This window comes from Leopardus geoffroyi, chromosome D2, assembly GCF_018350155.1.
Source record: "Leopardus geoffroyi isolate Oge1 chromosome D2, O.geoffroyi_Oge1_pat1.0, whole genome shotgun sequence".
Lineage (NCBI taxonomy): Eukaryota > Metazoa > Chordata > Mammalia > Carnivora > Felidae > Leopardus > Leopardus geoffroyi.
The window spans coordinates 53,631,117-53,649,524 of record NC_059334.1 but is presented as its reverse complement, the minus strand read 5'-3'; the positions used below and the strand labels follow the sequence as shown (position 1 = coordinate 53,649,524).

The 18,408-nt window shown below is 35.1% G+C and overlaps 1 protein-coding gene across 10 annotated transcripts in view; it reads right to left on the bottom strand.

Annotated features, from left to right (window-relative positions):
- EXOC6 (exocyst complex component 6) overlaps positions 1 to 18,408 on the bottom strand; it is a 227,951-nt gene that overhangs the window by 95,091 nt on the left and 114,452 nt on the right. For 9 of the 10 annotated variants that reach the window (XM_045438226.1, XM_045438227.1, XM_045438232.1 and 6 more), the window contains 4 exons: positions 17,554 to 17,659; positions 13,459 to 13,568; positions 5,983 to 6,094; positions 5,281 to 5,415 (listed from right to left, as the gene is read on the bottom strand). In XM_045438226.1, the coding sequence (XP_045294182.1) occupies positions 5,281 to 5,415; positions 5,983 to 6,094; positions 13,459 to 13,568; positions 17,554 to 17,659 (463 nt within the window). Of the gene's footprint in view, positions 1 to 586; positions 770 to 5,280; positions 5,416 to 5,982; positions 6,095 to 13,458; positions 13,569 to 17,553; positions 17,660 to 18,408 lie in introns of those variants that run through there. The other variant, XM_045438234.1, reaches the window with a different exon arrangement.

The window sequence follows — 18,408 nt, the reverse complement described above, 5'->3', positions numbered from 1 at the left end:
TTCCATTCTCTTCTCTCTTGCATGATTTACAATGAGAAGTCAGAAGTAATTCTTATCTTTGTTAACTCTAGGTAAGGTGTTTTTCCCTCTGGCTTCTTTCAAGATTCTTTATGTTTAATTTTGTGCAGTTTGAATATGATATGCCTAAGTGTAATATTGGTATTTATCCTGCTTGATGTCCTCTAAGCTTTCTGGATCCATGGTTTAGTGTCTGACAGCTTGGGGAAATACTCAGGCAATACTGCATCAAGTATTGCTTCTATCCCTTTCTCTCTTTTTCTTCTTCTAATATTCCCATTGTGTTTATGTTAGAGCTTCTGTAGTCATCCCACAATTCTTGAATATTCTGTTTAATTTTTTTCAGTATTTCTTTCTCTTTGACTTTCTGTTTTACAAGTTTCTAGTGACATATTCCCAAGCTCAGAGATTCTTTCCTCAGCTGTGTCTACTAATGAGTGCATCAAAGGCATTTTTCATTTCTGTTATGTTGCTTTTGATCTCTAATATTTCTTTTTGTTTCTTAGATTTTCCAGCTCTCTGCTTACATTATCCATCTGTTCTTTTATTTTGTCTACGTTATCCATTAAAGCCCTTAGCATATTAATCATAGTTTTTAAATAGATTATTCATCTGATAATTCCAATATCCCTGACATATCTGAAACTGGTTCCAATACTTACTCTAGCTCTTCAAACTGTGCTTTTTGCCTTTTAGTCTTCCATGCGCACTTTTTCTTGATAGCTGGACATGATGTACTGGGTGAAAGGAACTGCAATAAATAGGACTTAAGTAATATGGTTGTAAGGTGTGAGGGGAGAGGAAGTGTTCTATAGTTATGATAAAGGTAACAGGTTTGCTTTTAAAAAATTTTTAAGTGTAGTTGACTGGGTCACAGTCTTTAAGTAAGCTTTGCCCCTTAGCTGTAAACTTTGCAAGTGCTTCTCATTTCTACCCCTTAGGTGGGACAGGATGGCTAGAGCAGGCTGGAGTTGTATATTTCCCTTCCCCCAATTTGGTTAGGCTCTGATTAAACCCCAATAGTTCAGGCACTGGTACATAGTTTCTTTTGAGGTTAGGTCTGAAGAAGAATAGAATACTTAAGGAACAGAATGGTCTGGTCTATTTCAAAATGGATCCTTTTTCCTCCCCCTGCTGAAAGCACAAGAAGATTATTCTTCCGTCCTCAGTGGGAGAACTTGGTAGAGCTCCAGGAGGTACAACTCACAAAAGTGTGAGCCCCACTATGATTGGGTCCCCCTGGAGTTTTAACTCCGTGACTTGTCCACACTGAACCTCCAGCAATTTGTCAATTACAGTTCAGGTTTCCTAACCCAATACTGGTTCCTAGGGAAGTTTCTGCTCCGTTAAACTGTGGTTCTCTGTATTTTCCTATCTGTCTTTCTCCAATCAAATTGTTGGAGAAAAATTGTTGTTTTTTTAATCAAAAACAATTTACCACTGTCACGTTAACCATAATTCTAAAAATACTCTGCTACAGTCAACCACAGATTTTAAAAAGGCAAATTAGAAAAAGAATCAGAAGCATACTCCTTCCAGGCATTTACAGTTGACATCACCGCCAGGCCTCTTTAGAGTGGCAGGATGGAAAAACTCCCTAGAGCAAAAGTTAAAGAGCTCTGATGCCAGAGAAAAAGAACAAGGCCATTTCTCTACTATACAGATTAAAAAGGTAATGGTATTCCCATTTTTCCCCTCCATTCTGATGCAAATCTTTTCAGGCAGAAGTCTTAAAGTAGCTCTCAGTGTGGGTCCAGGTTAATTTCAAACAGCTGAGGTACTGCTTGAGGGCAGGAACTACTTACTTAACCTCTTTTGTATCACTCACAGATTTAGCAAAATGAAAGGCATGCTAACAAGAGAGTGTATGTAATATTTCATAAAGTAAGCAAATATGGTAAAAATCAAACACTTTGTGTGTGCATCTGTGCTTTTTGGAGGGGAAACATGGGGATGTGGGTAAAAGAGTTGTTAGGTGCTTATTTCCATAATCATTAGGCAACTAAATAGGAATATATTTGCTAGGGTCACTGGACTGAAAAGAATTAGGCTAAGAGGTTAACTAAGCAATTCATGCTAATGTCTGTAATCAAGACTGTACACTTTAATCAGCTCTGTGAAAGAGGCAACAGACTGACTACTCCCTAGGAATGGAAATTCCCCCTATCTCATCCAATAATTCACTTGATTATTGATTTAATAATTCTCACTATTGAATTGCTTCCTCATATCAGAGTTTAAGTCAGAGTCCTCTTGAAACAGGCAAAAGGTAGAAATGACAACAGCTCTTATTCTCGTATCATAAAACAGAAAAGGTTTCCTGAGTTCCGTGTGAAAATAAAAAACAAACAACAAAAAAACAAGGATGCTCTACATTTGTGGAGCTGCAATTGATTTCCTGATTTCCAAGAAAATCCAAGGAGTATTCTATAGGAGTTGTAATTTCAACTAAATACCTGTAACTTAAGGGACCACTGAAATGATGAACCAGAACTAACATTTCTAAACACTTCCTCCCAACAGGCAGATTTTGAAAGTACAGTTCCAAGATCCCTTAATCCAAAAGCATCGTTGTTCCAGTATCTTTAGTTATTTGACTTATAACTGACAAGAAAATTTGCTTGAAGATCCCTAGTTATACCAGATGTCAAGGCAGTTCATGTTTTAATGAAAGTACAGAGTCAGCCTGTTAAATTTAATGTTAACAGTTAAGATGCTTACAATTCCAGTCCTTAGTAAATCTCTTCTTGACAGTGTATGAGTAACACATGGACATAAGGACAGAGAGCAAAAATGAAAAAGAAGAAAGATTGTGTAAAATCTAATATAAAAGAAAAGAATTTGTCTTTGGATTAGAAAAATGCACAAAAACTTGTGGACTTTCTTCCCATACTATGGTACTTATCACACCATATTGTCAAGTGTCTTTTTATAGTTTTTTCTCTTATGAGCTTATCGAGGGCAGGGATACATTTTTATATTCTCAGCACCTAATAGAGTACTCAGAGCACAGATGATGTACAACAAATGGCACTGTGCTAAATATACCCTGTAAACTTCATAATAATTGTATGAGGTAGGTAACACCTTACTACTCAAATTTTACAGAAAAAAAAAAAACCCAGGAAACATTATAATTAAAGAATATGCCCAAAGTCACACAACTGTCTAACTCCAGAGTATATGCCCTTAATTACTGTACTATACTATCTGCATAAATGAATGTCTGTTTTGTCCAGTTTCTGTTCAGTTTTAGTAACTAATTTTATCTACTCACTCAGACATCATCTGCATTTGTGCCTTATGTATCAGGATGACTATATGAGCTCAAAATCACCAGAAAAACATAAGATTTGGGGACCAGCCAGATAATTTTGGGAGTGATGAGTCATTTCTAGACTTCACATTTTCAAAGTGTGGTTACAGTTAACATTAGTTATTTCTAAATACAAGAATACTGAATTTTTTTAATGTAAATGACTGTACTATAATTTTAGGAGACAAGCTGGGTAATTTATTTTGTTAATTTAATTTTTTTAAATTTACATCCAAGTTAGTTAGCATATATGGGTAATTTATAATACAGCAAGAGTCGAAACATAAGAACTCTTTAATAAGAAACTTAGAAAGGGCTATGAGGTTAAACTAGCCAGCCTATTTTTTCTTAATTTTTTTTAATGTTTATTTATTTTTGAGAGAGACAGATAGAATGCGAGTGAGTGGGGCAGAGAGAGAGGGAGGCACAGAATTCGAAGCAGGCTCCAGAGCCTGACACGGTGCTGGAACTCATGAGCTGTGAGATCATGACCTGAGCCGAAGTCGGCCACTCAACAGACTGAGCCACCCAGGTGCCCCAGCCAGCCTATTTTAAAGAGAAGAGGGGTGCCTGGGTGGCTCAGTTGGTTAAGTGTCTGACTTTAGCTCAGGTCATGATCTCACAGTTCGTGAGTTTGAGTCCCACATGGGGCTCTGTGCTGACAGCTCAGAGCCTGAAGCCTGCTTGGATTCTGTGTTTCCCCCACCCCCCTCTCCTGCTAGCACTCTCTCTTTCAAAAATAAATAAATATTTTTAAAAATAATAATAAATAAATAAAGAGATCAGGGTCGCCTGGATGCCTCAGTCAGTTAAGTGTCCAACTTCTGCTCAGGTCACGATCTCACAGTTCATGTGTCAGGGTGTCTGTACTGACAGTCCAGAGCCTGGAGCCTGCTTCAGATTCTGTGTGTGTGTCTCTCTCTCTGTCTCTCTGCCCTTCCCCCACTCACATGCTGTCTCTCTCTCTAAGAAATAAACATGAAAAAATTAAAACAATAAATAAAGATAAGAGACCAGGAAATAGTTTGTATTAGTTTAATAAACTATTCAATGAAAAAGTTTATATTACTAGACTATGCCAGTATCTCATGTATATGACCCCAAATCAACAAAATTATAAAATAGTTTATAAAACAAATTAATGAAATTATTTAATCTTCCATTCTGCTTAAAAAAACCATTAATTAGGGGCATCTGGGTGGCTCAGTCAGTTGAGCGTCCAGCTTCGGCTCAGGTCATGATCTCACGGTTTGTGAGTTCGAGCCCCACGTCAGGCTCTGTGCTGACAGCTCAGAGCCTGGAGCCTGTTTCAGATTCTGTGTCTCTCTCTCTCTCTCTGTCCCTCCCCCGCTATTGCTCCATCTCCCTCTATCAAAAATAAATAAACATAAAAAAATTAAAAAAAAACCATTAATTAATCTTTTGGGACATCCTACAGTATTATACAAACAGAAATCTTTCCATTCAGAAAAATGTAGGAATTCAGTAACATGTAACAAGGTTTGTAAATAAAAAAATATTTATTTTTCTTCATATCAGAGACAACAAAGAGTGTAAAGCCAATTTAACACTTACCTAATTCATCCCACATTTTTAATTTCCAAACACATATGTATATACATTACATACAAAATTAATTATGGAACTGTGAGATATTAATGGAAATCCAGTTAGGCTGATTCAGCAATACTGTAAAAGTCTTCAAAACATGAACAAAATGTAATACAGCTTTAGGAAATCAATATATTTTTCTCCATTTTAGTGAAGATGTTTAAAATGCCAAAAGGGAACTGACATTTATGTACTTTTTGTTGACAGTGAATATCTCTAATTTTCAATTGTTTGGAATATAATGGAACCAAGTACATAATAAAAATTGTCTTTGATTTTTAAAAGTTTGCTTAGAGTGATGGAAATAAAAACTTTTTGGTCGGGGTTTTACATACCTTAAAAGTAGAAAGTCCATAAAGTCTTGTGGTATGAACAGTCTCTTGAGAAATGTTTGTGATGTTAGTTATAAAGTCCTCCAGGTACCTGCAAGCTTGTTCCAGGTGTGTTGTGTTGATGATGATCTGCACCAGCTGGAAAATACAAAGTATGTCTGGTGAGATGCAGGTTACATGTACACAAAATCATTTGGTTTTTTATTTTTATTTTTACTATTTTTTTTTCATTTGGTTTTTTAAAATGGATTCTTACTTCCAGCAATTGTGCCATTTTTGTACAATTATAGCTTTATAGGATACAAGGGATTATCTGATTTCAAAAGCCTGCTGCAAATACTATGAATGCTATCACTTAAAAAAAAAATAACCAAGAGTCTGCCAATTGATTTAAAATAACTCTTAAAAGTACTTTTCCAAATTTTATACATTTACCAAGTAAAAAATGAGTATTTTCACTTTTCATGTAAAGTCTGGCAATCATAAATCTACATGTATGTTCTAGCATCATCAACCATCTACCATATTCTCCATGTATACCTTTTCCCCTCACATGGTTTGAATTTACACTGACAAAACAAATCTACTTCTACTAATAAATTTAAAATAGAAAGCCAGTTTTACAGGATGATGTTTAGCAATAGTTCATAAAACTTTTTGCATATAACGAAACATTTAGCTATTAGTATTTTTTTTTTAACTTACCTCTGTCAAACCTATATGAGGTTTTCTAATAAGGTTCAGTAAACAGCTACTCAAAGTTCTGGTCAGCAGCAGATTTGTAGATTTTCTAAGCATATCATCTATTTCTGTTGAGCTAAAAATAAAGATTGATTATTATTTAGCTTTTCACAAAGGTATGGTTAGCTTCCTAAATAATTTAACACAGTTTACTAAAATAATTTCCCCCACCTCATTCTTTCATATCTTTAAATAAGTTACTCATATTTATTAAATCCCAAAATTAAATTCTGTCACAAAAGGGACATTTTCAATAAAATAGAATGTTCATTTATGGCATAATTTTTTTTTAAATGTTTTATTTATTTTTGAGAGAGAGAGACACATACACACACAGTGTACAAGCGGGGGAGGGTCAGAGAGAGAGGGAGACGAAGAATCTGAAGGAGGCTCCAGGCTCTGAACTGTCAGCACAGAGCCCAACGCAGGGCTTCAACTCATGAACCATGAGATCATACCTGAGCTGAAGTCAGATGCTCAGCCAACTGAGCGATCCAGGTGCCCCATTTATGGCATAACTTAAATGTATTCAGTAACCACTACAGTAAAACCATGGGGTACTTAGTCTAAGGAAATAAAATTATTCTTAAATCATGACTCCACTATGGGACACTTTCAAAAGCACTTCAAATACAATACAGCTAAAATTGTTATTTTTTTAATGTTTTATTTATTTTTGAGAAAAAGATCACGAGTGGGGGAGGGCAGAAAGGAAGGAGAATAGAGGATCCAAAGTGAAGCAGGCTCTGCGTTGACAGCAATGAGCCCAATGCAGGGCTTGAACTCACAAATTGTGAGATCATAACCTGAACTGAAGTTGGACGCTCAACTGAGCTACCCAGGAGCCCCTACCAGTAAAATTATGTTTAAAATGCAAATTGACGTGAGCTCTTTCTAGATATAAGTAATTGCTAGATTTAACTTTAATATAATTAAGCTATCCGTTTCCATTGAGATTTTTTTTTATGATTCAAAGAAATAAACATAATTACATACACTAAGTTTAATTTGGTATAAAGAAAAAAAACCTCTACAATATTCCTTAACATCTTAAAAACTCCTAGGCTAGCACTAACAAGCTTTTTATTTTCTAGGCCTTCAATTTAAGTAAATAATGACTTCTTCACATATATATGGATATATATATAGCTTTGTTATCAAAACAGTTAAACTGTCTTTACACCGAGTTTTCTCAGTCTTAGCACTATTAACATTTTAGGCAAGATAATTCTTTGGCTGTCCTGGGCTTTGAAGCAGCATCCCTGTCCTCTACCCACTAGATGCAAGTACCACCCTTTTCCCTAGTTGTGACAGCCCCAAATGTCTCTAGATAGTGCCAAATGTACCCTGGAGGGCAAAATTACCCCAGCTGATAACCACTGCATTAAACATAGACTAAAATTTTAGCATTCTTTTTATTTTATTAAAACATTACTCCTGAAGCACATTTACTAGTTTATTTTTTAACTGCAAATAGAGCAAGATTTGACAAAATATACGTGCTTCTCACTACTACTCCAATGTTTTTAATGCAGGCACTCTTTTCAATACCTGCTAACCCTAATTCTGGGAGACCTAAAAAGAATATTTCTCTGATTCTTTACAACTAAAATCAAGACTTTCCAGACATACTCCCAGTGGGGCTTCAGGGTTTCTTGGCATCAAAACTCTCAAACAGAAAACACTTTCTAATCTACAAACAGTGTCCTAGAACAATCAATGTACTCACCCTGATAAAAAGAGGTGGTTGCCCACTCCTCTGGTTTCTTTTCTAACACTCTCAAATTATGCTTAAAGACACCCTGAAAAGCATACTTCCCAGATGAAATATCCTGCAATACTTAGGATAGATAATGCCCTTTGTTTCAATTCCCTGAACTTCCTTGAATGCTGAGTCAATGCATACTTGTTTCTTGCATAAAAGTAGAGAAAGAAAACCTATCAGCACCTATGTCCTATTTGTACCAACAAGATTTACCTGACAATGACCAGTACTGCCTCCACTACATTTTTATCCCAATTGAGCATTTTTTTTCGTAACTCCTTGTCCTTTGAGCCTATAAGCTGTACTCTTTTGTACTACCTTTTAAAAAAAATTCATGGTAATTAAATCTTAATTATAATAAATCTCCTAAAATTTTTTATAGCTTAACCTCTTCTGCAAACTGAAATTTCTTAAAGATCATATTAGGTCCAGATGTTTCCTCTGCAACTAAATAGTTGAGACTTTGAAGTCTCTTCATGAAGTCATTTCTTTCTCCAGTCCTACTTTTATTCAGATATAAAAAGAAAGCCAAACATTTGTACTACAAAGCTCTAAAGCATCTTCTGGTTCTAAAAATCTAACTCCAAAATCTATTTAAACATAATAAAAGAGCTTTAAATCCAGAAAGTGATTTTTCCCATAACTTTTTAATGATAAATAAAAACACAAAGGAACTCTAATAGCTCAATTTCAGGTCACAGATACAAATTTTTAAAATAAAAATATGTCAGAAAGCTGATAATCTAAATTCAGATTTACATATTTTTAAAGTAACTATGCTGCATCTGTCTCTGAACTGTTGATTCTCTCATGAGCAAAATGAAAATAGCTAATGTATTTAATAAAGCATAATTTTTAAAAGTGCAAAGATAAGTCTTGTTGAATAAATAACTTATGATCATAGTTCATTAGAATGACTAGATATTGAACTAACAAAAGTAACAAATATTTTATCAAAGATAGAGTCTGGCTGGGGTGCCTGGGTGGCTCAGTCGTTTAAGCGTCTGACTTCGGCTAGGGTCATGATCTCCTGGTTCATGGGTTCGAGCCCCACATCGGGCTCTATACTGACAGCTGGCTCAGAGCCTGGAGCCTGTTTTGAATTCTGTGTCTCCTTCTCTCTCTGCCCCTCCCTGCCTCTCTCTCTCTCTCTCTCAAAACTAAATAAATGTAAAAAAAAAAAAATTAAAAAGATGAGGGAAAAATTGACATTCTTTTCTGCTGTAGCATTAGTCCACAACATTGACTTTCTAGAAGGCTAGGCATTCACATACTGAAAAAGTCAGAACTGAGGTGGCAATTCTAGTTCTAGTCAGTCATGAGGGAGGCTTTAGGGAAAATTATACATAATATATTACAACTAATGACTTTTATCTTTGGTGTTCTAAGTGCAATAAAGAATCAAATAACAATTAAATAGCCAATGTCTCTCCTCTATAAATAAAACAAAAGTTAATTCTAAATTTCTCTACTTTCTACAGTCAATAACCAGCATTTAGATTAGATAATAAAAAGTATGTGTTAGGACCATGCAAATTGTATACACTGCCAATTTAAAATATGTTAAAGTACTCTACATTTAAAGTAAAAGATGAGGGGAACCAGTATTATAGATTCAAGACTGCAACTTCAAGAATAATTCTCAAATAGGGGCGCCTGGGTGGCTCAGTCAGTTGGGCGTCTAACTTTGGCTCAGATCATGATCTCACGGTTCACGAGTCTGAGCCCCACGTGGGGCTCTGTGCTGACAGCTCAGAGCCTGAAGCCTGTTTCAGATTCTGTCTCCCTCTCTCTCTGCCCCTCCCCTGCTCGCACTCTGTCTTTCTCTCAAAAATGAATAAACGTTAAAATTTTTTTTAAAAGAATAAGTCTCAAATAGAACATTTGAGCCAAGTTGTAGGATGACTTTTTTTTTTGCTTATATATATATAATATTTATATACATAATATATATTAGATATACATATATAATATTCATATACATAATATATTAGATATAAATATGTGATATTTATATCTAATATATTATATATACATATATAATACTTATATTATATATACATATGTAATATTTATAATATATTATATATAATATATACGTATATAATATATATATATATATATATATATATATATATATATACATATACATTTTTTAATGTTTATTTCTGAGAGAGAGACAGAGTGCGAGCAGGGAAGGGGCAGAGAGACAGGGAGACACAGAAACCGAAGCAGGCTCCAGGCCCCGAGCTGTCAGCACAGAGCCTGATGCAGGGCTTGAACCCACGAACTGTGAGATCATGACCTGAGCCAAAGTCAGCTACTTAACCGCCTGAGCCACCCAGGCGCTCCTGTAGGATGAGTTTTAAAGACATGCTTCTTGTTTCTCCCTTTCACTTGCATATGTTTACCTCGAAAGAACAGATGAATACATGCATCATTGTTTCCAAAGATGACTAACTATAACCAGAAACTGTTTGAGAGCTTCACCTACAGGTAATCAAATTGTTAACTTCCCTTAACTTCTTCATCTAATTATTCACAAGCACAGGTAATATCAGGCTCCTTATGTTCCTCCCTCTTCATCACTACTGATCCTATTTCAGTCTTTCTTCATCTCTCTTCTTGAACCACTGCCTTCACCAGTTCAACATGACTATTTTTTTTTATCCCCCTCTAACGTATTATCCACATTAAGGTCAGAGTAAACTTTCTAGAATATAACTCTAGTAATGTCATTCCTTACTTAAGAATTCTTCAACAATTCCCTGATGCTTACAAAATAAAATACTAACACTCCAAGTTCCAGTCTCACTTCTAATATTACAGTATCCCATCCTCTCTGAAGTACCTATGTGCCTATCATATGCCAGGCAGTATACCAAGTGCTTTATACACCTGTATTACCTCATTTAATTCTTGCAACCACCCTATGAATTATTTCACTCATTTTGCAGATGAGGAAACTTGTCCAACATCTTACTACAACTGGTGAGTGTCGCCATCAAGATTAAACTAAGGCCTAAGTCTGAAGCTTATATTCTTAACCACTGCATTATACTGCCTCTATCCAAATCAGAAATTTGAAGTATTAAATAAAAAACAAGACAGGCATAAATTATTGGTGGTTCTCAGACCACTTGAGCTCCGCAATTGAAAACTACCGCAATTGAAAACTACCATCATAATCATTTGTTATTTATCTTCAGTTAATATTCATATATATCCATCAGTTTTCAAATGCTAGATTATATGGTGTGTATTGTGTTGTGCCGTATAGGGAACACAGTATCTTTAGTGAGTTTTATGACTGAGGTTAAAAGCGAATATCTTTAAAATATACCTTTAGAGACTCTTGTATAAGAGGTGGTAGAGTATTATGAAGCTTAAAGCAGTGGTTCTGAAAGTTCAGAATGCATCAGAATTACCCAGACAACTTGGTAAAACCCAGGGCCCCACCCTCAAAGTTTTTACTTCAGTAGGTCTAAGGTGGCATTTCTAACAATTTCCCATGTGATGCTAATGCTGCTGGTCCGGAGACTAAGCTTTGACAATCACTGGCTTGTGAGAAACACATAGCACAGCAGATGCCATGCATTAGGTATTTATCTTCCTTTGTCTTCCTTTCCTCTCAAACTCAGATGTTATTCAGGAACAAAAATTAAGAAACCTTTTAAACCATCTCTATTCACAAGGAAGAAGCAGTGTAAGACCTAAGATCAGAAAACTCTTTTACCCTGGCAGGGCACACATTTCTTCTTCCATTTATTTATGTGCTCCTTAAATCCAAAATCATGGTAGCTTACAATAAGAGACATGTACAATACAATACAATACAATACAATATAATACAATACAATACAATAAAAACAGCTGTCATTGTTCTGTTTCAACTTGGAAAATAAATATTATACCTGAACTGCCTTCATGCCTTTCTTATGACTTAAAATTCAGAAGAATTTCACACTGAAGGGTATTTCCTGCTATCCAATATACAAATTAAGAATGGAATTCAGAAAGGGAGACTATAAAGCCAGCATCACCACTCTCTCCTCCAGAGTGTATTCACAATTAGAAGTATGTGAGTGACTATAATGCATGGTCCATCTAGGTAGCTGGAACAAGGTGTGGCATAAAGATTAATGTTCTTCTAATATTAACTGATTATTCCTTATATGCCAGACACTTTCTCTGATATGGGAGTCTTAAGGCCTGCTCCTTCATCCCAGCTCTCAAACTAACTAGCTGGGTCATTCTCGGTGATGTAGCCTCCCTGAGCTTCAGTTTCCTTATCAGCAAAACAGGGATAATATCACATTTCCCATCTCCATAAATGTAGGGTATTGCTTTCATCACACCAGATAAATGACATTCTCTAGTCTAAATTCAAGTTGGCTACAGCTACCAACAGTTGTTGTGGTGCTCTCCATTACTGAGTATGATACCAATTTGCTACAACCTTCTTTACTTCTATGGATTTTGTTTGAATCCTCATTTTAAACCTAATTAAGGAAAAACAAAACTATTGAGAATATCATCTTTTTGACAAGGGAATGACATAAAGGAGGGATATTGTTTAGCTACTGCTACCTTAGCAATAGAAAAACTAAAAAACATAAGATTTAAACAACTAAAGAAAAAGGGAAAAGAAAGGAATATTGATAAACAAACTTAACAGCAAATCCAAGGTATGAGCCTTATTTGGACCATGATTCAAACATACCAACTGTAGCAGCCCACGTGTCCACTGACAGATGAATGCATAAAGAAGATGTGGTATATATATAAAACAATATTATTCAGCCATAAAAAAGAATGAAATCTTGACATTTGCCACAACATGGATGAAGCTATAGAGTATAATGCTAAGTGAAATAAGTCAGTTGAAAAGGAAAAATACCATATGATTTCACTCATATGAGGAATTTAAGAAAAAAACAAACCACCAAAGGGGAAAAAAAAGAACTGATAGTTCCCAGAGGGGAGGTGAAGGGGGCTGGGGAGGATATGTGAAATAGGCAAAGGGGGTTAAGAGTACACTTATCATGATGAGCACTGAGTAACGTGTAGAATTGTTGAATCACCTATATGGTACACCTGAAACTAATATAACACTGTATGTTAACTATACTGGAATTAAAATTTTTAAACTTAATAAAAAGTTTTTTAAAGGAGTAACAGTATCAAATTGTTATTCACAAACAAACATACCAACAGTAAAAAGACATCCTGGGGACAATCAAGAAAATAGTGATATGGACTAGGGAATGGAATAGTGTTAATTTTAAGTATGAAAGCTGAATAATGAAATGTCTTTATTTTGTTTTAGAAAAACATACTGTTTCTAGGGGTAAAGTGTCATTATTTCTGGAATTTGCTTTAAAATACTTCGGCAAAAAAAGACAATATGGCAAAATGTTTATTATTGCTACAGATGCTGAGAACTCAGGAGTTTCATATCCTATTATCTCTATTTTTATGAGTTTGAAGATCTACATTATAAAAAATAAAAATATATATAACATCAAATTTATAGCAATTTAACTCCAATGTCGCTAAAATATGCAAGCTTTTCCAATGAGATGATAATCCATTAAAGAATCAAGGCCTGCAAATCAAGTGTTACTATTTCACAAAAACAGCTATGATGAAGACACATTTATTAGTAAACTTACCTCCGGTGTAGTGACTCTGAAAATTTAAGGCTAGCATAAATAAATTCTTTAACTTGAATGTAAATATGAGGCACTGACTGAGACATGGGAAATTTCTTTGGGAAAGATTGCTGTAGAAAGAAAAACAAAGTTGATATTGTTTTTGAAATTTTAGAAAAAGATATTCGAATCACCTGAAATTGTAAAAATTAAATTGCTTTCACATTTGAATAGGAAATGACTGCATCTCAAAGTCTACTGTTACATTTCTAATTATGTTTGAGATTTTAAAGAAAACTAAAATATTTCTGAGAAAATAGTGGCAATTTACCTGTTTCTTAAATCCTATTATCAGACTTCTAAGAAGCAGAGAAAGTACATATCAATACCACTGTATGTTCTGATGAGAAACATCCTGCAGAAGAGGTCTAGCTGTCTGCTGCTTTGCATTCATAATACAAGAGTCAGGTTGGCCATGAAAGTTATGGGCCATCTTCCTGGCTCAGTATCATCAATTAATTCTAAGACTCCTCTCACTCACCTTCAGTGAAGGCTTGACACCAACAAGGTATCTATTTCATTCCATAATTCCTGTAATACCTTACAGCAGTGTAGCCAATGGTTTACAGGGTACCTTCTGGATAAAGTGCTTTATCAGCCAAAATTTATTAGCAAATTCTCAGTCTCCAAAAGGTAAATTCTCTCCAAGATTTCTACCAAAAGCTCCTATTTACACTTAATGAATTCTAATTTATACTTCCATCTTCACATTTGTTGCAACCTAGTTAACCAGTGAAAGTATTCTCACCAAGGTGACTAGTGACCCCACAGATGTTAAATCCAACAGACTTTGCCAGCTTTCACGTTACCTGATTTATCTGAAATATCTGACACAGTTCCCTCCTGATTCTTAAATGATCTCTCCTTCCTTGGCATCCATGCCCCACATTGATTTTCCTTATTTGTCTACCTTCCCGGTAGCTCTTCCTAGTCTAGCCATCTTTTAATTATTGCTGTGCCTTAGGGTTCTAGCCCACATCTTCTCTCTCTCTCTCTTTTTTTGTTTGTTTTGAGAGAGAGCGCACACAGGAAGAGCAGAGAGGGAGAGGAAGAGAATCTCAAGCAGGCTCCACACTGTCAGCACAAAGCCCAATGTGGAGCTAACTCAAGACCTGTGAGATCATGACCTAAGCTGAAATCAAAAGTCAGACACTTAACCAACTGAGCCACCCACGTGCCCTGCCCAACACGTCTTCTCTTCTTACTACACATACTGTCCTTGGATGATGTTGCCTAATATCATGACTTCAATCACCATGCAAGCACCAATATCTCCCAAATCTGTTACTCAAGGCTAACTCTCCTGAAGTCCAAATCCATATATCTAACTGCCACTTGGACACTTCCATTAGGCTGTGACATTTGGGACATATTCAGTAGATCCAATAGTGCAATTACCATCCTTTCCTTCTAAATCTGCTCCTCCGGTATTTCCTATCTTAGTAAATGCTACTACTCTTTAAGGCAGAAACTTGGCGATCATACCTGACCCCTCTATCTTCATCATCCCTCATATGCAAATAATTACCAACTTCTGTTGGCCCCTACTCCTAAACATATCTTAAATCAAATTCCATGGCCATAACTCCCACTCAGGTCACCAATCTCTCTTACCAAGATAACAGCAACAATTCCCTAGCTGGCCTCCCAGCTGCTAGTCTTACTCTTATCTAATCCATTTGCCACACATTGGCCAAAGAGATCTTTCTAAAGCACAAATCAGATTATGTTTTTAGTGGTTAAAACCTTGTTGTGACTTCTCAATAGCCCTCAAGATAAAGGCTGAACTCTCTAACACTGTTTATAAGCTCTAGAATAGTCTGGTCCTTTCCACTTCTTCATCTTCATTTCTTGATCTTCATCTCTTGTACTTTATCAACCTTGCATTTTATACTACAGAACTAGAGCCTTTCTGCATGCTGCTTCCTCTATCTTAAGGAGTGCCAAATTCTGTGAATTGTAATTTCATGTTTATCCCTCACTTGACTATAAGCTCTTTGACAGCAGAGACTGAAAAACTACCAAATAGCACAATGTCTAGTAGATGAATGATCAACATCTGAATGAACGAAGTATTCTTAGGTACCTCTAGCAGAAGGAAACTTACAACTGGCTGCTGGTGAAACAGTCATATACAGCAACGTCTCTCCAAAACTGGTAGGTTCAATCTTTCCAAATTTAGAGACTCAATCAGGAGTACTACAAAAACCAACCAAAAAGTTGGTATTCTTTAAAATCACCTGATGAAAATGTAAGTGCTAATTCACCTCCAAATTATGCTTCACAGAATAATGAACCCAATACTATTTAAAAGGCATTTCAGCTTTAAGAACTATTTTAATGACATTAAAGACAGAATATAAATAAGTTCTTCTTTTAGCCAAAGAGTTCTTATCAAATTAGCATAGTTATCTGCAAAAAGACAGATCTTTGCATATATGTTCAGTCTTACTTCTTGCTCACCTATAATATACACTAAAAACACAATTCAAGTTATGTGAGAGGCAGTTTTACATCTTTTCTAATAGTTTTAAATGAAAATTATACTCAAATTAGGAAAAAATTGAATATATAAACACACAACCAAGAGAATGTTACTAAATAATTTTATGAGTTTTTTCAGTTTGCAGATTTAAATCTTCCAAGTGGTTTTTATTTTAACATTAGTTCTTCTTTTCAATAAGTAACACATGAACCAATGAATATAACTCGTAATGAGCTTAATCCTGAGAGATACTGCATGTTTTGGAAGCACCCTACAAGCAAAGTCAAACTTCCTTTTAACTATAAACCTATTTAGAATGACTTAGTGTAATTAGAAAGGACATTAGAGATTATTTAGTTCGACATTCTCATTTGACAGATGTGGCACAAGTGCCTAAATAAGGTAAGACATCTGCCCACAAGCTATAGGCAGAGCTGGCATGTGAACCTGGACCAAATCCAATGTTCTTTATATAGATGCTACACCCTGAACAAACTTATTACCAGTAACTAAAACAAAATAAAACCCAGCCACAACATGCAGAATATTCTGGTCTTTTGTGTTCATTAAAATACAACTATTATGTATATGTACTGGCAGTCTTGGCTATAATCTAAAAGCTATGCATTTAATTACTTGGTCCTATATTTAGTGACTATTATACATAACATGTCTAGTTTATACATACATAAAAAATAACAAAAATTTAGTCATAGTTCACACATTCACTGAGAATTCACTCTTGTTCACTGTGAAGAAATAAAAACATAGAAAAGGACTAAATTATAAAGAGTTAGAAAATAACAAAGAAAAGTAAAGAGAAAAAAAACAAGAATAAAAGTGACAGTAACAGGAAAGATGATGCTGTTTTCCTGGGAGATCAGATTCTACCCAGAGATACTAGATAGGTTCAAGTGTGTGCTGATGTGTATGGATGATCACACATATGCAATCTTATGTATTCCCACAATACTCTATGTGCTGGTCTCTTTCCTTTCTCTATCCTATCTTTTGTTAACATATCTTGACTCTAAAAATACATATTCCCATTTCAGGAAAAAAATCTACAGGTGGCAACTGCCTTCATACAACCCTATTTAACCAAGATAAACTTTTTGCAGAAGTGTATTTCTAGAAAAGAAAACATAAAATAAGATCTTCCACAATGATGAACATTTCAGATCAATTCTCCTCTCTTTCCCTAAAATATTCTTATTCCTATAATCTACTTGACATTTACTTTATCTAACTTGGAATCTATATAATGTTACTAATACCTGTCCTGAGAATTCACCTAACATTTGGGACAACTGCTCCTAGTATCCCCAGGAAAATCCCTTCTTAACTTCACAAAAACAGTAGTAGTAGTAGTAGTAGTAGTAGTAGTAGTAGAATAGAAGTAGTAACATAATCTTTAACAGTCAACAGAACATAACTGAGTTTCTCAGATAACACAATAACAACAAAAGCCTCAAAAGAAGCCACTCTCACAATGTCAGGTTAATATTATATAGCAATAGCTATTCATGAATTTGTTTCACAGAATTCTTAAATTAAAAACTAGCTTATACCTTTTCAAGGTCTGGATCTTGAAAGGGAAATTTACTGATGACTACTTTATATTCTTCTTCATTAACAATAGGGATGGGGCTATAATTATCTTCTTCAAAAATGTCCCTGTTGAGAAAGAAGAGAGACTTGAATATATAATATTGAAAATGTATCACTGAAGTGATATAGAACAATACTTTTTTTATAAACCAATTACTACAAAAGCATTTTCGTTAGTCAGAAGTTGAAATAGGAAAACACTGCCTACTCATTCAGAATTCTAAAATTCAATACCAAATAAATCTTGTTCCTCAAAATTCATATGCAATCTCTTCCTTCCACTTGTTTTACATCCTCTCAGCACCTCAGTTTTAGTTTTTTACTCTAGAACAATTCTTAAGATGCACAGTCTGAAGAAACTCATTATCTACAACTAAAACAAAGCCATAAGATGAGTATTACAGTTGTATTTCTTGATAGGGACAATTCTCAAATTGTAAGTCTTTTCTCTCTCTCTCTTCTCAACTAGATCATTAAGTGCCCCGAAGATGTAAACAGTGCCTTCGATTTAGTCTTTTCAAATGCTGTATTTACAAAAGGACCTTTTATATTTAGTAAGGCAATACAATTACTACTCATGCAATATCTCTATGCTCTCCATGTGCTCACACAGCCCCCATGCAAACAGGCAGAGACATATCACTAGTTTTGGCCACTGGGTTGAGAGTGGAAGTGACAGGTGTTGCTTCAGGTCCAAAGCATTTATGAGCTAACTGTGTGACTCTCTTTCCCGTAGTAATAGGGAATACTACATGTCAAGAATGTGTAAACACAAATGCAAACAGCCTGGATCTAGGACTACTAGACCCAGTAGG